General features: G+C 58.1%; 1 protein-coding gene across 3 annotated transcripts; it reads right to left on the minus strand.

Annotated features, from left to right (window-relative positions):
• Positions 1 to 1,842: 1,842 nt before the first annotated feature.
• ADORA2A (adenosine A2a receptor) lies at positions 1,843 to 20,190 on the minus strand. Of its 3 annotated transcripts, XM_047696599.1 has the most exons (4): positions 19,898 to 20,190; positions 10,736 to 11,312; positions 2,870 to 3,632; positions 1,843 to 2,696 (listed from the first exon to the last, which is right to left on the minus strand). In XM_047696599.1, exons 2-4 carry the CDS (start codon positions 11,065 to 11,067, stop codon positions 2,643 to 2,645), a joined length of 1,149 nt encoding a protein of 382 aa, XP_047552555.1. In that variant the 5' UTR covers positions 11,068 to 11,312; positions 19,898 to 20,190; the 3' UTR covers positions 1,843 to 2,642. The 3 variants fall into 3 exon arrangements, with proteins under 3 accessions (XP_047552555.1, XP_047552553.1, XP_047552554.1); XM_047696597.1 differs by having other exon boundaries at positions 1,843 to 3,632; XM_047696598.1 differs by lacking the exon at positions 19,898 to 20,190 and adding an exon at positions 19,411 to 19,439 and having other exon boundaries at positions 1,843 to 3,632.
• Between the last annotated feature and the right edge of the window lie 573 nt (positions 20,191 to 20,763).

Raw genomic sequence — 20,763 nt, forward strand, 5'->3', positions numbered from 1 at the left:
TGGGCACTTACTATGTTGAGGTAGGCTTTGCCCATGTGTGAGCCCACGTGTACACACGTGTATTCTCCTGTGGTCGGGGAGTGACAGGTGCATCTGTTTATTTCTATGCATGTGCTCTTATTCTGCAGGCATGACTCGCAGTGGGAGCCTGCATGGGGTGGTATGGAGGTAGGATCCTGGGCCCTATGGGGACCTGAGGAGGTTGAAGTGTCTGGGCTCTGGAGCCAGGCTCCGGGTTGTCCCTAAGAGCACTTGGGGATCGGTAGTACCTGGGGGCCTTTCCTTAGCCCCTGGTCCTGTCCCTCCCTAGCTCCAAAGCCTACACCCATGTACGCAGCACCCAAAGCTCAGTTCCTAAGAAGCCTCAGTAAAGACAGGAGAGACAGTATTTTTCCTTCTCTACCATTGTGGTTCTCTCCCTGGCCTCTTTCCACCCACTGGTCATGAGGACCAACAGCATCCATGCTCTTGGCCTCCTTAGGCACAACACAGGCACTGCTCTACCCTCAGCCCATAGCACAGAGCAAAGTGTGTAGGAGAGAGGAAGACACTGGTGTGGATAGGGATGGGCTTTTGGGTTTATTTTGGTGGTGTTTAGCCCTGGCTATCCATAAGAGCCCCTGGGGGACTACTGCCTGGATCCCCCCAGAGTCTCTGGGGATGGGGTTAAGCTTTGATGCTTTTCGAAGTGCCTTCAGTGTCTCTGCTGTGCGGCCGGGATAGAGGACCTCTGACTGATGGAGCCGCGTAATACAGCCCAAAGCAAGTCCATGTTGGCTTAGAAATACTTAATGTGGATCTGTGTAGCGAAGGCAGAAAGATGTGCAGTGGAACCCAATGAAGGAGAGTGGATGTTTCTGGGTGTGGGAAACAGGATAATAATGTAGGGGAGGGGCCAGGGCTTTCACTGTCATCGTCATGTTTCATTTCTTGAGTGGAGTGGTGGGGACCTACCTCGTATTATTTCATCCTTTTTGGTCTGGTTGAAACAGGTCATCATGAGAGCATGAATTTTGTAGTCAGACCTGGGATTTAAGTTTATTTCTGCCGCTTATACCGGTTATGTGACCTGGGGCAGGTACTTAGCCTCTCTGTTCAAGTGGTTGTTTAGTCCTCTGTGAAATGGGGCTCCCAGGGCTGTGTGAGGATTACCTGGTAAATTCTAACAGCCCTTCCCCCTCCCTGCCTGAGCGTGCCCAGGAGACCTGAGACCAGACTGGCTCTCCGCTGGGTCGCAGTGGGTTTCTAACTTCCCCCTGGGCCTCAAACTTGTCCAGCATGGAAGGATGACACAGCCCCTGAGGCAGGTTCAGAGCAGGAAACCCAGTAGGTTTTTGTTAGGTGCAGGAGGTGGGGTGACTCCAGAGGAAGGGGAAGGCAGTTGAACCCTCACCTCTATCTCTTTCCAGATCCCTCTGTGGCCTCTCAGCTAAGGGGTGGAGCAAGGGGCCAGCAGTGGGGCACTCCTCTCAGAGGACTGGAGGGGGCAGTGAGGGAGGGCGGAGCCACGCCCCACACTGGGGATGTGGGGCGGGGAGCCATGGCCTCTGCAGGGAGGGCAGCTGGGAAGAGCCCCTCCTCCCAGAACCCCCCTCCCACAGGAACACAGGTCTGGGGGCTGCTCACGTGCATTTAGATCCTGGTGCACCCAGGCAGCCTTTTCCCTCGGGACAAGGGAGCCTGTGAGGCCCACCGAGTCAGGCAGGGTGTCTGTCTGTCTCCAAGTACAAATGCACACACTCTCTCACATGTGCAATACGCGCCCATATACACATATATATTCCATCGGCAAGGCTGTGGAATGGGGAAAGGAACTCAGACACCATTTTCACTGGGCAAGTTTAAAACACAAATGGCTCATTTTTATTTTATCTCAGAAAAAAAGAAAACATTCCCTTCAGACAGAAAGGCCGTTGGACAGGGCCTCTGCCTGGGCAGCTCTGAGCTACCCAGGCACCCTGCACAGTGGGCCCATCCCAACCTCCTCCCTGGAGCCCACGGTCTGGCAGCATTCCATGACACCTCCTGTCCTTGAGCCCAGCTTGGTGGCCCCAGAAGATGCCGCTGGGGCAGAGTGTGTAAGAAGTACACGGCAGCTCATGGTAACCAGAGAGGGCTGCCTGGGACTCCCTGGGCTACTGCTGGAGACAGGCCAGCAGCAGGACTGACATCAGACCCAGCAACCAGGGAAGGAAGATTAAAAAAAAAAAAAAAAAAAGGTATTCTTCACACTTAACATTTTCTCTTGGAAAAACAACAAAAGAAAAACGCCACCTCTGGGCACAGCAGCTCCTGAACCCTTGGGAAGCCTGGGGAGGGTGGTCTGTTTGTGTGGTCAGGGGCCTGTTGGAACCATACTCCCCCACCCCCTTGCCCCAGCCTCAGGGCCAGGCAGCCTGCTCTGCCACAGATCTGCCAAGTCGGGGTGGTGCTTCTAGATGCTTCCAGAGTGGGGTACCAGGCCCTGCCCAGCCAAGATGGTCTGGTGCTGTGGCCCTGACCTAAAGCAGGGCCTCCCACCAAGAAACGTCCACTCCCTCGAACTCCAGGCCCTTCCTGCTGGGCCTCATGCTGCTCCAGCCAGGGCTCCCGCCTCTCAGTCCAAAGTGGGAACTGGCCATGAAAAGGGTCTCCAGGCCCATTCACTCTTCTCCCAATGTGACTGGTTCCATCCACCAAAGAGAAAGATCTCCCTCCTGTAGGAAGGGGCAAACTCAGTGGATCGTCAGGACACGCCCGCTCCATCCTGGGCCAGGGGACCCTCGAGGCCGGGGGACTCTGGGCATGCTCCCTTGAGCTCGTGGCTGAGGAGCTCTACATCGGGGAGCCCCATGTCCCCATGGGCCTCATGGGCACTCCCTCCACTCACCAGCCCCAGGGTGTAGCCGTTGGGCCGCCGCTCAGGCTGGGGGGCGCTGCCATTGGCCCACACCCCGGGAGGATGGCCATTGAGGCGGAGGCTGATCTGCTCTCCGTCACCGCCATGGGCTGCCAAGGCCCGGGCACTGGGGCCACCCGCCTTGAAGGGCTCCCGCCGCCTGAGTATGTGGCTGCGAATGATCTTGCGGAAGGTCTGGCGGAACTCCCGGATGCGGTAGGCGTAGATGAAGGGGTTGACAACGGAATTGGTGTGGGAGAGGATGATGGTCAGGTACATGAGCTCAGGCGGGGCGTGGCTGCACGCGGGGCAGAAGAAGGTGAAGCAGTTGATGATGTGCAGAGGCAGCCAGCAGAGGGCGAAGAGCCCCACGATGATGGCCAGCGACTTGGCCGCGTGGACCTCCTTCTGCAACGTGGACCGAGCCCGCTCCCCTGGCAGAGGCTGGCTCTCCATCTGCTTCAGCTGCCGTCGGGCCGCCAAGAAGATCCGCAGGTACACGCCCAGCATGAGCAGCAGGGGCACCAGGACACAGGCGAAGAAGTTGTAGTACACCATGTAGTTCATGGGCACCACGTCCTCGAAGAGACAGGTCACCTGGCCCTCCCCGCAGACCTCTGACTGGTTCTGGCCCGCCTTTGGCAGATCACAGTTGTTCCAGCCCAGCATGGGAGTCAAGCCAATGGCAAACGACAGCACCCAGCAGACCGCAATGATGCCCTTGGCCCTTGCACCGGTCACCAAGCCATTGTACCTGGGGAAAGGAGACCAGCATCAGAGCTCTGAAAAACCTCAAGGCTAGGTGGGGCCATGAGTCAGAAACCCAGAGGGCCTCCCCACCCCCCACCCACTGGCTAGAAGACCAGGACCAGTCATTTCCTGCCTCCTAGCCTCGGTATGGTCCTCTGTGCAGTGCAGGTCCAAGCCCTGCCTTTTCCCACGGGAGCCAACGGGACAGCAGGCTCCCTGGAGAGGAAAGCACTCGGCAGACATTCAGGTGATCACTAAACAGTATTACAAGTAGTCCTGGAACTCAGTAGTTCAGTTTGCGGGAATTTATCACCTCCATGTTGGGCTTAGTTGACGCTAGAGTAAGTTTCCCTTTAGAGTGGGAATGGGTCAGGGGTGCAGACTCAGTGGCTGGGGGCAGAACCTGCCACATCAGACTTGGAGATGATTCGTGTCTCTTGTCCTCCACACTCTTCCTTCCCCACTTGACTTAAGGTCTCCAGAAGCCCCCAAGGAGCGGTGGAGGTCCTGAGCAAAATACCCTTTCTCCCCTTCAAATTCACTCCCAGCCCTCTGGAGAGACACGACTGACATCAGCTTGTCTTAACATTTATACAGTAATCTTAACGTTCAAGAGCAAAGACCTACCTAAGGTACTGAAGTCCAGAGAGGAAAAAGAATGTGTCTGAAAGCACTGAGGACTCTAGAGAGCCAGGCTCAGTCCCAGACTCAGGGCATTGACCTGATCTGCCAGCCAGGAAGTTGACCCCCCAGCCCACAAAAAAGGTGGCATAAATTTTATTAAAAGAATGGCAGTCTGAAGTACCTGGGTGGCTCAGTCAGTTGGGTGCCTGACTCTTGATTTTGGCTCAGGTCATGATCTCGGGGTCATGAGATCGAGCCCTGCGTTAGCCTCTGTGTTGAGCAGGGAGCCTGCTTGAGATTATCTCTCTCCCTCTGCACCCCCAACTCTCCCCCTCAAGTATGCCTGCATGCGCACGCTCTCTCTCTTTTTAGGAGAGAGAGGGAGAGAATGGGCAATCAAAACATCATCTCCTTGATTGAAGAAGGTGACCTCAGTGATCGCTGAGAGATGACCATCTGTTTAATGGTTTTGATCCTGGCAACATCAGACTGCCCTCCCCTTTACCTGGTAAACCCCACCCACCCTTCACATATCTTCCCCAAGAAGTTTCCTACCCAGATGCAGCTAATCTCTACTCTATCTGGGCCCCTGAGGCCAAGGGCCCCTTGGGGGAAGGGTTTTTCTGCAGCCATCTCTGTACTCCTGGCATGGACACAGGGGCACACAGTAGGTGCCCTTTACTTAATTCCAGAATGGGAAGCACCCATAGAAACTATCTCATCTGGGGATGGCAAACATGGGCCTATATACAGGGAAGAAGTGTGGGAGGCAGGCGGTCAGGACATCATGTGTACAAGAGACAGCTGACACTGCTCTGCCCCTGGCCACCCATGCAGAACGTGCTTCCAGTGCCGCCAGATCTCAGAGGGGCTGAGGAGCTGATCCTCTGGGTAAGATCACTCGTGGCTTACATTTTGTCAACAAATTCAAATTAAGCGGGAGAAAAGTCTGGTGGTCTCTGACCTCTTATCTAATCCAACTGCCTCATTATATAGACAAGAAAACTAAAGGCTGAGGAGAGGAATGGCTTTGCTGTGGACTTTTCAGGAGCCCAGAGCACCCTGGGCCAAGGTAAGTGCATCAGTTCTGAATGTATGTCAGTTTTGAATCCTAACAGTAACCAGGCAGGGCCCCTCCCAGGAGCCTTCGACCCCATTTAGCAAGGGCCTCCGTGCTTGCAACAGGGCTTGGCGGAAAGAGGGTCATGGACTTGACCATTTCTACCAAGCCACAGAGAGCCTACGCTGCCCTGTTTCCTATTCTGGAGCCTCAAACACAAAGGCTCAGGCTCCCCCCGCAACACACTTGATACTTACACAGCATTTGCTTTCTGTCGGGCACTGTTTGTAGTACTCTACAAATTATAATTTATAGAATCTCACTGAACAGGAGGCTATTTTAATGTTGGTATTTTTCCTGAGAAAAGCGTATCCCTTCCTGAGTCCCAGTGCTGGTGTGTTCCTGCTTCGGCCATGTTCTGCTACTCTGCATCTGAGCCTTAGTTTCCTCATTTGTAAAATGGGGCTAAGAATCCAGGGCCTGTGAGCACTGTCCCATGAGGGCAGAATGTAAAATCCGTGGGTGGAGGCTGCAGACAGGTGAACTGTGACTGAGGGTGGAGAACTTCTCGGCCGAGAAGTGCACACAAGACGCGGGCTGCTCCAGGGAAAGGGAGCTTCCTGTCGTTTGAGGCAAGCCAGCAGAAGCAAGCAGCTGTGGGGATGGTGTAGAGGACCCCGGAGACCACCTGCTTTGGGGATTTCCAAGCTGTCCTCCTGTAGCCAACCTGCGATTCCCAGGCAATCACAGAGATAGGCTGCTGAGGAAGGGAGGCAGCTTAATAGTCACTGAATGAATGAGCTGCTGGGGACCCCAGGGTCCAGCCCAAAGACTTCCAGGATAGTTTGAAAATCCCTGGTCTGTCCAGCTGTCTGCTTTTACAGACAAGGAAACCCAGGAGGGGAAGTCGGGCACTCGATTTTAAAATGAAAGCCCCCGGGGCGCCTGGGTGGCTCAGTGGGTTAAAGCCTCTGCCTTCGGCTCAGGTCATGATCCCAGCGTCCTGGGATCGAGCCTCGTATCGGGCTCTCTGCTCTGCGGAGAGCCTGCTTCCTCCTCTCTCTGCCTGCCTCCCTGCCTGCTTGTGATCTCCCTCTCTGTCAAATAAATAAATAAAATCTTTTAAAAATAAATAAATAAATAAATAAATAAAACGAAAGCCCCTTGTGGGGACAGAAACCCATGTTAATAGCGCTCGCCTGTGGCATGCCAAGAATATCTCCCAGAGGATTCCCAACACTGCCTTCCAGGAAGAGAACTGAAGGCAGGGCAGGGGACAAAAGGGACAGTTTTTCACCATATACCCTGTTGTTTCTTTTTGATGTTTTAGTATGTGCAGGTAATTATTTAAACACACAAACACCCATCAAACAAATTAATTTTGTTATTCAGAAGAAAAGTCCTTAGGCTGAGAGCCCTAGACCCAGGCCCCTGGGGAGCTGGAACAGCATTAGGGCCCAAATGGAATAACAGCCAAGCCACAGCCTGACCCAAGGGCATCCCCTGGGCTGTGTCTATGATGGATGGTAGTCCCGCCTTGGCCTCCTGGGCCCTGGACATGGGCCGTCCAGTGTAAGTAGTGCCAAATGCATCCAGCACAACCCTCTGCCATTCAGGGGGGCCCAGTGGCACCACAGGGAGCGGGTGCCAGGGCACTGCTCGGCACGTTTGGGGGTACCTCTGCATCCATGCATCTTCTAGCTCCCAGGCCGCCCCTTCCCAGGGACTCCCCATTACCCATGTTGGGGGCTTCCTCTGTGATCCCAGAATACCACCCGCAGCTCCAGGTGGGGCTTCATGTGCATTTTCCCTACACTGACAGAAGGCGGGGGCTTTCCGAAATTGTCCAAAGAGGTCAGTGATCTAAGAAATGAAGAGCCATGGGTGAAACCCAAACTCCTCCCGGGGCAGAGGCAGGCCTGAGCCAGCCTCATACCCCCCTGCCCTCCTGTTCTTCTGTCCCCTCTCCTTGGCCCAGAGCCCAGGTATTCATTCCTTCCTTGGAGCCTTTGTCTAGGCTTGGCCCACTCCTGTTACACCTGCCCCCACACATAGCCATCCTGTAAGACCTGTCTGGCATCACCTCCTCCAGGGAGCCCTCTCTCCCAATCCTGCCCTCCTTAGAAGCCAGGAACTTGGTTTTTGTCTCCATGGGCGATTCACCACATATACCTCAGATCTTTGCACCAACTGCTGCTCTAAATGTGGCCTATTTTCCAAGGAGAGTGAGTGTTTGCCAGGGGCTAATGTGAGAGGCAGGACACAAGGGGCACAAAAGTAACAAAATCTCTCTCCCTAGGCTTTCTGTCCTTTGGGGATACTGAGAGCTCCATCTCTGCCTCTGGCCAGGTTGCTTCTCACTGGCTTCTTGACTAAGCCCTGCCATAGCCACCAGGGTCCCTGCACTTGGGAAGAAGCACAGATTTTTCTGAAACTGAGTTTTTTAAGAAAGGAAGAGAGAGGGGCACCTGGGTGCATCAGTTGTTTAAGGGTCTGACTTCAGCTCAGGTCATGATCTTGGGGTCCTGGGATGAGCCCCATGTCAGGCTCCCTGCTCAGCCTGGAGTCTGCTTCTCCCTTTGTCCCTCCCTTTACCCACTACCGCCCCCCCCCCGCCCCGTTGTGTGCTCTCTCTCAAATAAATAAATAAAAAGTCTAAAAAAAGAAAAAGGGGCGCCTGGGTGGCTCAGTGGGTTAAAGCCTCCGCCTTCGGCTCAGGTCATGGTCTCAGGGTCCTGGGATGGAGCCCCACATCGGGTTCTCTGCTCAGCAGGGAGCCTGCTCACTCCTCTGTCTCTGCCTGCCTCTCTGCCTACTTGTGATCTCTGTCAAATAAATAAATAAAATCTTAAAAAAAAAATAAAGAAAGAAAGAAAGAGAGGGAGAGAAAGGAAAGCAAGGAAAGGAAAGGAAAGGAAGGAAGGAAGAAGGGAAGGGAAGGAAGAGAAAGAAGGAAAGAGAAAGAGAGAAATGAGGGGTAAGTGACATGGGCCTGGGGCTGGATGTCCAGGGCAGCAGTCAGGGGATGGGCTCCTGAGAGCTGCCAAAGGCACCTGCCAAGCGGAGCAGAGGAGCGGAGGTTTCCCACTGGCAGGGGACGGGGGAGAGGCAGGGGCTCCAGGTTCTCCTCTGTCTCCACTTTGTTCCCCCTTGCACCTTCATGCACCTCACCCTCCCCGCCCCAGGGCTCTTGAGGAATAAGAAAGCAGAGAGACCCAAGGGAGCCTAGAACTTCAGGAAGGGCCCCAGAGCCGCCCCCCAACCCCGAGTCAGCAGACACCGGCCTCTCCATGAGTAACACAAGGATCAGAACATCTGCGCTGGCCCTGATGCCGGGCTGTGAGGATCAAAGGAGAAACTGCGCTAACATCCTCTGGCAACGGGAGGGGATCAGCCCCAGCAGAATCATCATCCCTAACAACTCCCCATCCAAGACATCCAGGCTGACCCTTCCAAAGCTTTATCCAGCATTGCTCAAACAGCCAGGATCTGGGTGGACCTGGGTCCCACTCCAGGAGACTGGGAGAACTGGAGGTTGAGGATGGGGCGGGGCAGGTCCAGGCTCCATTCAGGGGCCCAGCTCCGAAACTCCAGGCACTCCACCAGGAGCAGGTTCCCTAGCTGCTCTACCCCACCGAACCTCCCTCTTCCTGGCCCCATCCCTCCCATCTGCTCACTGGATCCTTACCACACCTTTGTGAGCTCAGAAGAACAGAGAGGCCTGTCCCCTTCTACAGATGGGGAAATGGGCCCAGAGAGTAACAGCTGGCTTTTTATGGTCACACAGCATGTCCCCTACTCCTACATCAGGATTCATTCTCTTGACTCTCCGAATACAGAGGGAGAAGCAAAAGAAGCTGAGACCCTTTCATTGAGCCCCGATCTCTCCCTAGAATGCTGTTGCCCTTTAAATTGGGGAAGGAAGTGAAAGCGAGGTCTCTCCTTCCCTACTGAGGGTTCCCAACAGGGCTGGCCCAGGCCCAGCTCATGCTCAGCCTGGCCCCTAAAGCAGACACCAAATTCTCTGCTCTCTGGTCTACCTGGGATCCTGTGTTCTGACCTGTCCCTCAGTGAGCCTGGACCCTGGACCCTGCACAACGAGGCCAGTCCTCTATGGGCTGGGCAGAGTCTCCTCTTCAACAAGGGTCATAAGCTCTCCTGAGACTAGTGACCCTACAGGGCCATACGGGGCCCAGGCTCCTCCCTTCCTTCGAGCAGCACAGGGAGGGTGCCTGCTTCCCCCTTCCAGCCCACGTAACAGCAGTGGCCAGGTACAGGTCTGGGAGCCCAGGGCCACCCTGTCACCCTGTTCCCCAAAGACTGAGCTGCAGTGGGTGACAGGCCACAGCTCTTCGCAGGCCCAGGCCCAGGCCCAACTGTGCTACCAACTCGTTGGGTGGCCCTGAGGGCTGGCTCCCTTCTCTGAGCCTCATTTCTCTATCCAGAAGATGAGAAGAAATGACCTCTAAGGGCCCCCTTAGGTTTGACACTCTGGCCTGCTTGACCTGTCTGGGAGAATTCACCACAGGGCCAGGTACCTGGGTCCTTTGAGAACCCCCTCAGCGTCTGCAGCCACTGGGCTGTGGAACCCAGCTCCCAGATGCACAGTCAAGGAAGTGGGGCTGGAGGAACCCCCACCCCCATCCCAACCCTACCTTGGGGGAGAGAGGTACTTCCTAGTTTCCCTCAGGGCCAGCTAGATGGAGGCCGCATTAAATAAGCTCTTGGCCTCAGGGAAAGTCTTCATTTACACAATCCAGAGCTGAAGTCACTTCACAAAAGATTCACCATGAAAACCCCCTCCGCTAGCTGAGCACAGAGGCTCTCTCCAAGACCATGAGTACTTGCTGACCTGAGGAGCACAAAATTTGCATATTGGTCCAAGTGACTCACTGTGGCACTCAGCCAAGTCACTTCCCCTCTCTGGGTCATTTTCCTAATGTGCAAACTGTGCGACTGGCCCAGAGGAGCTGGAGGCGGGCCTGCGGGCAGGCTTCTAGCTTGGAGGGCCTGTGGTTTCCCGTAGTGCCCCGCCCCAGCCCAGCATCACACTGTGTGAGAAAATGGCTCAGATGCACCGCCCAGGCCCGGGCCACACGCATCTGCCAGCAGCCAAAGCAGCAGCCTCAGCCACACAGCCTGGGGAAGACCGGGGAGGGCCACGGTGCCTGGGGCCCACAGGGGTCCCCTGGATTGGCATGCTCCCCGGCCACATGCCGAGCCCTAGGCAGCCTCAGCCTGGGCCCCGTGGAGCTGTCCTCAGCTCCACACGCAGACATCAAAGACCAAAACGTGAGCCCAGGTTCACCCTGACCCTGGCTGAGCACAGAGCAGACCTCGGCACAGATGTGAACACCAGCATGAGGCATGCCAAGGAAGGGAAGAGGGGAGCTCCAACCCACCGGCCCCGGCCCCCAGCTCACCGGAGTGGGATGCGGATGGCGATGTAGCGGTCAATGGCGATGGCCAGGAGGCTGAAGATGGAGCTCTGTGTGAGGACCAGGACAAAGCAGGCGAAGAAGAGGCAGCTGTGGCAGGCAGAGCAGAACCCCGTGCTGATGGTGATGGCGAAGGGGATGGCGAGGACTCCCACAGCAATGTCGGCAGCCGCCAGGGACACCACAAAGTAGTTGGTGACGTTCTGCAGGTTGCTGTTCAGCCACACGGCCCAGCACACCAGCACGTTGCCCAGGATGGCCAGCACGGCGATGGCCAGCTCCACCGTGATGTACACCCAGAAGCCCATGGTGGGCATGGCCGCAGACAGGCAGGGTCAGCAAGGACGCGGGCCAGGCCAGCTCACGGTCCATAGCTGCAGCGCAGCTGGCCCTGCCCAGGCCCCTGAGCCCCTTCTTCACAGGAGCCAAGAGCGTCCCTGCCTGGGAGGGGAAAACCCCCAAGGGCTTTTTCACAGCCAACACCAAGTCTCCAGAAACCAGACCCTTTGCAGGGGCTCTGGCAGCATCCTGGCTCAGCTCGGCTTCGCGGTCCCCGAGACACCTGCCGAGGGAGAAGCCTTGTGAGGAGCTGGACCCCAGGCAGAGAGGGCAACGCTGAAGATTCCCGGGGGCAGCCATCAGTGCCACTCACCAAAGCCCTCCCCGCAGGCCAGGCATCAGCCCAAGAACAACCCACTGTGCCTGGACACTGGGCTGGGGACCAGCCTTGGCCCTTGTGTTTTCTCAGCAAGACAGGAATCTGTCTTAACACAAGTTAAGTCACTTGTGTTGCCCCCCATGCTCAGCTTCCCAAGACTTTTGGGACAGCCCTGCCAGTCTCCTGGGTCCCTGAGTTCACTGCCACCCCCAGGACCCTTCCAGAAAGCCCCCCTCACTCCTCAGCTCTCCCAGGCCCACCCACCTTCTCTCTTGGCCAGCCTCAGTCCTCTCTGTCCACTAAGAGCTCTCCTTGGGAAACACCAGTACCTACCTAGGCCGCTGGGTTAAGGAGAGGCCCAGAGATACCTAGAGCTCTGATCTGGAAGGACCTGGGTGGCCCGTCTGGTCCTGGGTCCCGCTGCCGGCAGGTGAGACCCCATGCCCTCGCTGGTGATGCCATACAGTGTGGAGGAGCAAGCACAAAGGCAGCCCACCCCTTAGCAGCCCCTGCTGGCTGCCTGCACGTCTGGGTGGGGAGCGCCCTCCTCTCCTTTCTCTCCTCCCACCTCCCCTCCCTCCTCCCACGGCCGCTCCCCAACCTGCTCCTCTGCCTGGCTAATGCCAGGGTAGACTTAGTGTCGTGCTGGGCAGAAAGCAGAGGGCTCAGCCAGGACTTGCTGGAGAACTGCAGGCAAGGATGGTTTTTTTCTTTTCTAGGCCTCAGTTTCTTCATTGATACCATGATGAGACTGGACCCCAGAGAGCCTCTGGGGACCACAGCGGCACTCACTCAAGATTCCATGAGAAGGAAATAAGTAGACCTGAAAGAACGCTCCCAGAGTAAAACGTCAGAGAGGTGTAAGGAATTAAATCCCGCAGAAGCACAGGCAGAATTCAAGGTTTTGGGCTCCCCCAGTGCAAACCCTCAGGGTTCCCTTGAGCTTGTGAAATGGTCTCCATCTGCCCCCATCAGCCTGGGGGCCGCTCCCCACTGCCTTTGCCCCCACCTGTCACGCTCATAGGTGCTGCCTCGTGGCGTCCCCTCATGCCAAATCCAACACCTCCTCCAGTCCCGGCCCTCCCGGGGCCCCAGGTGCGCGCGGGCAGCAGCTCCTGCCTGCATGGGGGCAAGAGGCTGTAACCTGCCTTTCCTCCGCCCGCACGTGGACTTGGGAAAGTGTGTCTTCCTTCACTCCTCCAGGACACAAGGGATAGAGCAGGCCTGGGAACCTTGGGAGAAGGTGACTCATGGTCCCTTGCCATGTTCCCAGGGCCAGGCTCCCCGCGCCCCATCCAGGAGGTGACAGGGGGCTGCAACGGAGAAACACAAGTCTTCTAACTCCAGTGTGCCTCAGGCGGCCCAGACTGCACCTGAGGGCTGGTCCCTGCGCCCACTGGGAGGCTCGAACAGAACACCCGACCCCAGGAAACAGGACAGAGAAGAGGAGGCGAAGTCCCTGAAGAGTGGAGGGTTCCCGCAGCCTGCGGCAGACCCGGTGGGCTTCCCCCATGCCCAGCGGGGCCCACTACCAAGGGGGCCGGAATGAATCCCAAGTGCCCGCTGTACGCAGGGTATTTGCCAGCCACTGCCCACGAAGCATGTCAGTGGCAGAGGACGATGAGACCAAGTCTCCTGGTACTATCCCTGGTCCCAGAGTGTCCCTGGCCTAGAGCCCAAAGCAGCACTCACCAGGGAACCCCCAACTGCAGAAGCTGGGTGTCCAGGGTCCAATTTTTTATTCGGCAAAGGGAAGTGACAGTCCCAAGACTGCCTGCCACTCAGGGGCCTCCCAGGCCCAGCAGCAGAGGCAGCAGGCCACAGTCCAGTGGGGTCTGGCCAGGCCCAGTAAGCCTCAGGGACCCTGTCCCCTGCCGCCAGTAAGCTGTTGCCCTCTACCCTCTTCACCGTCACCCACCGCCCTCCTTACCCGGACTTTGGCCTCTCCATGGGACTTGGCATCAAGAGGCGCTCCAGCGTCTGCCAATCAGACCAGCCCAGGCTAGTAGCCTGACCTGGCCCCAGACCACTGTCCAGATTCCAAGGGTCCTTTCTGGGGGAGGATGAGGCAGGAGCCCTGGCAGTCCACTTGACCCAAATACATATCACATTTCTGCGGTGCTGAGGCCGGGCTGCCCTACCCCACTGCCCAGAGCACTGCTGGTGGGGTCACACTACGAGCACCTGTCCTGGAGGCCAGGCTGACTCCACGAGCCAGGATGCCTGGACTGGCAAGGCCTTCAAGGGGCCTAACCCGGCCCTGTGTTTGGTGAGGCTCTCCTGGCAGCCCCGAGTACCTGCCTGCATACCCCCAGTCCTCAGGGCCTCCCTACCACCTTCTGCGCTATGGGCTCCCATGGTCACCAGCACCTAGTAGCGACACTCTTCCTGATGACACTGAAGTCATCGTACCTGCGGTGCCCTCCCACTCTCACTGGATGCAGCGGGTCCTCCTGGTCAGCTCCTCCCGCCCATATCAGTCCTGCGAGGACCTAATGCCCCTTTCGGCTGGGTCCTGAAAGGCTGCCTCTTTGCACATCTGGCTCCCCGTCTGCCCTTCCTACAGCATTCCTGCGGGCTCTTCCCACTGCTGCCGGCACATCCTGGGGTAAGACTGGCCTGGCCCCACGGGCAGCCTGGGCATCTGTCAAACCAGAGTGCCAGCCCCAAGCCAAGGACATCCGTGCAACCCAAAGCACCAGGACAGACAGGGCAGGAAGAGGGCTGAACAGCCTCCTACTGGAGCTCTTCTGCGGGAAGGTTGGGAGCTTCCCAGCCATGGAGAGGCAAATCAGCCCAGGGTGTCGGGGCACCCTAACTTGCGACCTTTGTCAGACTTTCGTGGTGTAAATGCTCCCAGTGGAGCCAATGTCAAGCTACCTGTCATTGACAAGAAATGTGAAGTAGCACACACAGCTCAAGAGAACCTGTGTCACTCGGCTCCGGCCACCATTGAGCCACCGAGCCCTGCACTCTCCCTGGATGCCAGGACTCTACTCCAGAACCTCTTAGCATGGGCGGCCTGCTTGGGAGCTCACAATATGAGAGCATGGTGACAAGGGGGTCATCTGTTCTCACTGGCCCCATGAGCTCCATTTTACAGATGAGGAAGCGAAGTCCCAAAGAAGTTAACGACCTCTCCCAGCCTTTCCAAGAGCATGAAAGGGGGGAATAGAGCTGAGGGAAATGCTCAATGAAAACACAGCAGCAGGAAGATTTCCTGGGGCCTCCTGGCCCCTCTCAGCTTCCCTCCCTTCAGAGGCCTCCTAGAGCGACAGGAAGGTCTGAGGCCCAAGGGGAGAGGGACAGGGGTGGAGCCAGGATCTGGCAATTTCCTATCCCTCTCTGTCGGCTCTATCTAATTAATTCTTGAGTCATCTGTTGCTAGTCAGGAAAGGAAATTAAATGTTAATAATGTAATATTTCTCCCTGATTATCCCTTACTGGAGACAGGGCAGAGGGCAGAAGCTGTCCCATCAAAACTAGAGACACGTGCACGATAAACCTGGAAAGGACAACCCCGCAGGATTTCCCCCGGTTAGATCAGAACTAACTGTTACTTCTTCCAGCCTACCTCCTCACCCCCACCGACCTGGCCACTTTAATTAAAACTCCATTTAATCAAAACCCACATACTTCCTGGCCCACTTCTGGCTTCTTGTAAGTCACACTAGCAAGGCTTTCTGTACACATGCACAGATGGCGTCTGTGTCCCCAGAGTCTGCTGGACGGAGGTGCCTGCTAGCTTCCAGGCAGGACCCCATACCTTTGTCCCTGGGTGCGGCACAGCGCAACAGACCAGGCCCAGTGTCGGGACTCGGACACGGGATAACCATGCTCGGCGCAGTCCTGGGCTCCGGAATCCTGGCCTGAGACTCTTACCATCACTTTCTCACAGCAAACGTTACTCTGGGCCAAGCAGCATCCCAGCTGCTGCATCACAGGGAGCTCTGTGCCTCGTGCTGCTGAGCCTGGCCCCAGAAGGGTCCTGAGCCTCTAGAAAGGGGCCTTGAAGGAAGAACTGTCCCAGGAGACTGCTGAGAGCCAGCTGCTCCCCAGGTGTGCGGTCACTCCCCGTCTCCAGGGCCTCAGGTCCCACTTATGATGAGCCTGTGAACCGCAAATGCGAAGCACAGGAGAAAAACTCCAGCTAAGATAAGCAACAGCACCCAAACTACGGAGATTCATCCATTCGGGAAGACATGAAGGTAATAATCTCATAATGCTTTTCAAAGACATTTAGGATCTTTAAAGAGACAAGAAAAGGAATAGCATCCACAAGCAAGAATAAGAACGTACGACTCGACGGGTAGAGATGAACATGAACAAGAAATAATAAAAAATCCCTGCAATGAAAAATAAAGGGCCTGAGGCAGAGCACAATCCGCGTGATGCACTTCAGGCGTGCACACAGTTGCAGACGACCGGGGGTCTGAGGGGTGATGATCAGCACTGAGGAATGAGCACAGCAACTTCACAAAGACACAAAGCCCAGGAGGAGATCCAGCTGATCCAGCTGAGAGACCCTGAAGGTAGACGAGAAGTAGCAACACCTGTCTCACGGGAGCTCCGTCAGCGTGGAGAGGCCAACAAGCAAAGAACAAACAGTCGGAAAGGCAGCTCGGCTCCGCCTCTCAACCCCAAGCCCACAGCTGGCTCTGCCATGACTGGTCTTTGGAGTGGCCCGGGGGCATGGGCACAAGCCTCCCAGAACCCCAGGGGCCCTGGGGCCTACCAAAGCCCTCTCCAAACACATCAGCTGGAGTGGGGCCAGTGTCTTCCAGGGCTGCCTGGAGGTGAGCAACCACGGAGCACTGGGGCCCCTTCCTTCCCTCCTTCCCTCCCTGCAGGACAACCTCAGGACCATGGCACAGGCTGGGCCCAAAGCACCAAGCCGGCATCCAGTGGTCCCCCTCCCCCACTGCCCCTCCGGAGGCTGCTGCTCTCAGCCCCAGGGGCAGGATGTGGGCAGGAACTGGTGGAGTAGAGAGCTAGTGGAGACGCCTGTACTGAATCTGGCCCTTAGAGTAGCCTCCGCATCCTCAGCTCCTGGGGCCCCAGGCCCAGCCCCAGCTCCTTTCTCCCCACGGGGGGCCCAGAGTCCCCCTCCAGTCCCCATACATCCAGGCCAGATACCGGGAGAGTCTGCAGCCTCCCAGCCTGAGGTGTTCATTCACCCCCTCACTGGCCACCTCTCTGACAGCCCCCCCCAAGAAGTCACCCCACACACAAGGTGCTGGGTGCCCATTCTGTGGCCACAGGAGCTCAGGTGTGCTCCCACTCCTGCTCCATCCCACACTCCCTGAGATCCCAAGCAAGAGTCTTCCCCTTTGTACCGAGGGTCCTATGAGACGGCACCCACACCTCCCTTAAATGAGCCCTCTGATGGTGGGACAACAGGGACTATGATGCCTGAAGGGGACATGGGGGGGGCCTAGATGGCCTCAGTGGGCCTGGTGGGGCCCTGGCAGAAGTGTGGTCTGTTGGAGGGCAGGAGCTCGTTAGAGGGAGGACCCACCGAGGATAGGAGGGAGGCAGGCCCACTTCTGGGGTCCCTGGGACGAAGGTGTGCTGACACAGCCCTGGGGGCTGAAGGGAGAGGGTGAGAGCATCAGCCAGCAAAAGCAGCACGGCCCGTGGGTCACACCAGACGCCACGCAGCTCCGCCACTGTTCCTTGTTAACTCAGTGGGCCCCTGTACCTGGTTCCCGGTTTGCAAAGGCCATTAAGGGCCAGAGGTGAACGCCTCTGTGGTGGGTGGGCAGACAGAGACCACGAGCCCACACACCAGGAGGGGCATCAGAGTGACGCTGCCTGCCTCTCCCTGGCGCATGAAGGCCCTGTCTAGAAGGTGAGCACTGGGGGCCTCCTCTCTGCATCCCAGTTACATGCTCCTGCCCATTTTACACTTCCCTTCCTTCATCTGGGCCCGGCACAGACCTCCAAGGTACGACCCACAGGCACCGCACCCCAACCATTGCCTCCAGCCTCCAGACCATGTAACCCCTCCCTTCCGTGACTGCTAATGCTTCTCAGGCCCAGACCCTTTCCCTGGGGGTTGGGACTTGTTCCTTTTGCCGGCTCAGCACCTGACTCCGGGTGTCTGTCTCCTCCACAGCCCCCAAGGCACACCCCCCAAACCCCTTCTCAGCATACTTCATGCCATGGCCATCCTTCTGGTCATCCTCCCCTTAGCTGCCTTGGTCACACCCTTCAGCACCTGGTCTGAGCTGCGGCAGACAAGACAACCTCCACGGGATGGCTGGGCTGGCCGTTCCCACTTATCCGGGTAGGGTAGCTCAGGAATGAAGCAGGTTAAACGTTGCAGGCTGTGAAGCCCTGAAGCCCTGAAGCCCTGAAGCCAACTCCAGTCCACATGTCCCTCTGCCAACAGAGATCCCCTGTGGTATCCCCCCCCATACTGCAAGGCCAACAGCCTCCCTCTGGGTTCCTCAGCTCAAGCACAGACCCCAACCTGTCCTCTGGTCTGACCTTCTCCTTTCAGGCCCATCTCTCATTTACTCTCTATCACAACCCTGTACAGAGAGCATTGGTCATTCCGTCATGCTCGTTTTTACAAGTAAGGCAGCGAGTGCTCCAAGGTCGTGAGACCAGAACCCAGGTTTGGGCATCGAAATCTGCCGTCCATTGGGTTGCCCTTGAAGCCAGCCCTTGTTCTCTTGGGCTGTGGGTTCCTAGGGGCAGGACCACGGTGTGGTTGGGGGCCTGCACCTCACAGACCAATATGAGGGAGGGCAACACAAGCAAGTCCCCAAAGGTTGGCCAGGACTGACCTGGCCCAAAGCCTCTCTCACCTGCCATCCATATCTGGGCAGCCCTCAGCTTCTCTGAGGTTCTGAACAGGGAAGCAGGCTGAGCCCAGAACCTGATCTACATGGACAGGATTAGTATAGAGGGGCAGTGACCGGAGTGACACTAGAACCTGGGAAAGCCAGGAAGACTGTAAATGGCAAGGACAGAGCAAGGACGTGTTGACACCACTACCTGTGGACAAGCCTCAGTGCGGAGCTCTGGTCATGGACCTGCTGAGACCCGAGATGGGGACCTGGCCCCCAGAGCCTTCCAGCCCAGCCAGTGCCTCTAGGACCAGCCACGGCAGGATTAAAGAGGGAGCCCCTGAACCCACAACATCCTCCCTGGGCCACTGTGCTCCAAAAAGCTCCCCATCTTGGTCACCACAGTGGGGACAAGCTGGGCAACCACAGTGGGGCATGGAGGTAACACAGAGAGTGTCCTGGAGGGTGCAGAGGCTGTCTGGACAGCAGAGGCCAAAGGGAGGGCAGCCTGAGTTCTGAGCCAGAGGTGAGCACAAGCCCTGTGGGTGGACACGGGCCTGGGAGCTCCCCGCCATGGTGAGGGAAAGCTGGACAAAGAGGCAGACTAACTGAACCCCAGGAGCCAACCACAACTCCAGTCCTACGGAATGGGGAATGGGGGATGGTGAGACCTGCTCTCCAGCTTCTCCTTCTCTTTCCCTCCGCCTCTGCCTTGGCCTCTACCATCCTCCCATTTTACGGTCTGGAAAGTTAAATTCTAAAGCGGCATGGCGGTCCTCGGGAACGCAGAGATCTCTGCTCCGCGGGCCCGCGGCCCCCTCCTTGATCCTTTAGGCGGTCCTGCGCCAAATCCCTCGAGGGCCGCCACCATTCCCGCCATTCCTACACCTCAGCTCCGCGCAGCCCGGCAGACGGCCAGGTCCACTCCGAGGCGCGCAGCCACCCTGCCCGGCCTCCGGACTCCCTTGGGTCCCCCAAGTCCGGGTGTCGCCACCACTGTCCCCGAACGCTCCCGCCTCGGCCCAGCGTTCCAGACTCCCCTTCTCGCCGCGCCCGGGCATTCGGGATGCCGAGCAGCTGCCCTCGCCGTTCCTCCCCGGGAATGCGGTCCTCGCCCCGGGCTGCTCCACCTGCGGAAGCCCTCTCTCGCCCCCGGGGGTACGACCCGCCTTCTCTCCGTCCGCACCTCTGCGCCCCCAGCTCACCCCCTCCGGGCGCGTCCGGAAGGTTCGCCGAGTGCCCTGGGGCCGGCCCGTGGCGCCTAGACGGACCGACGGACGTCCCCGCACGTCACCTGCGGGTCCAGACTCCTGCCCGCCAACCCCCGCCTCCGGGGCCGTCGGGTTCTAGCGTCCCCACCCCTCCACGCCGACCCGTGCGCACCTTCCGGTCCAGTCTGGGGCGGCCCGGAGGGTCCGCACACCGCCCCCAGACCGGGCTTAGGACGTGCGTCCGCGCCTGAGCCGCCCCTGCACCCGCCATTGCGGTCCCCGCCTCGGGGCAGAGCTCGGACCCCAGCCCTGTGAACTCGCTCTCGGGATGGCGGGAAGAGAGGGTCGGGGCGGCGGGGTGTCCTGAAGGGAGGGGTCCCGCGCCACCCGTCCCACCCAGCCCCTCAGCCTCCGACGGCCCCATGACGTCCGGCCGCCGGCCAAGGACCCTCGCGACCCCGGACCGGAGACCCCGACTGACCTGCAGCTCGCGCGCCGGCTCCCGCTGTCTCCGCGGCGTCTCAGGCTCAGGCTCCAGCCGCGTCGCTCACGGGCGCCCCCTGCAGGCGGCTTCGAGACTTGCACTGTCCCCGCCCCGCCCCGCCGCGCTGGGAAACCGAGGTCCTGAGTTCCCCCCGGGGATTGGAGGAGCTGGCTTGAGAACCTGGGGGATGCCCGCAGTAGGACGAAGCCACGACGGGCTGGACCGCGCCACATCCCTGCCCGCGTCCCCCAGCGTGTTCTTCCTGGCTTGCGTCCGTCTGGCCACCTCCGGCGCCACACCCCCCTCCCTTCGATGAGTGTCCTGGCCAGTTCTCCTCCCCGCCCAGTGAAGCCGCCCGGCCCTTGGCCCGCACTCCCTTTCCTCCAAGAAGGCTGAAGGGCTTCCCCTGCTGCTCTGGTCCTCTCGGAGCTCTGCTATATCCCTTATCATTGTAGCTGAGTTGGGGTGGTGCCTGCCTTTGTCATCCCTCCCCAGTGTCCAGCTGTGATCTGGGAAGTGCCCAGTGCCAGCTCCTCCTCAAGTCTTTCCATGGCTACACGGTTTCTGAAGGATAAAGCCCAGCCTCCTTCCCTTGGTATTCAAGGCTTTCAGCCCTGAGGTCCTGCCTGGTCTCCAGCTTTACCCTCCTTTCCTGAGCCTTACCCTAGGTTGGGGGTGCAGGGGGCACCTCAGCTCCAAGGATGTCTGTAGGAAGCCCACCCAGTTTCCAGGGGCCCCTCTAACTGCCCCAGCACAGACTCAGGGCCAGGGCTTTCTTACAGCCTCTGGGGTCCAGCTGGGACCTGCCCCTACCTCCACCTCTCCGAGCAAAGTGAAGAGGAGTTGTCTTCTGTGCCACACAC

The sequence above is a fragment of the Lutra lutra genome, chromosome 12, assembly GCF_902655055.1.
Source record: "Lutra lutra chromosome 12, mLutLut1.2, whole genome shotgun sequence".
Taxonomy (NCBI): domain Eukaryota; kingdom Metazoa; phylum Chordata; class Mammalia; order Carnivora; family Mustelidae; genus Lutra; species Lutra lutra.

Excerpts from the sequence above, each read along its gene's own strand:
- ADORA2A (XM_047696597.1), bottom strand. The coding sequence starts at position 11,067 with ATGCCCACCATGGGCTTCTGGGTGTACATCACGGTGGAGCTGGCCATC. Across the intron at positions 3,633-10,735 it reads GCCATCCGCATCCCACTCCG|GTACAATGGCTTGGTGACCG; the intron begins GTGAGCTGGGGG and ends TCCTTTCCCCAG.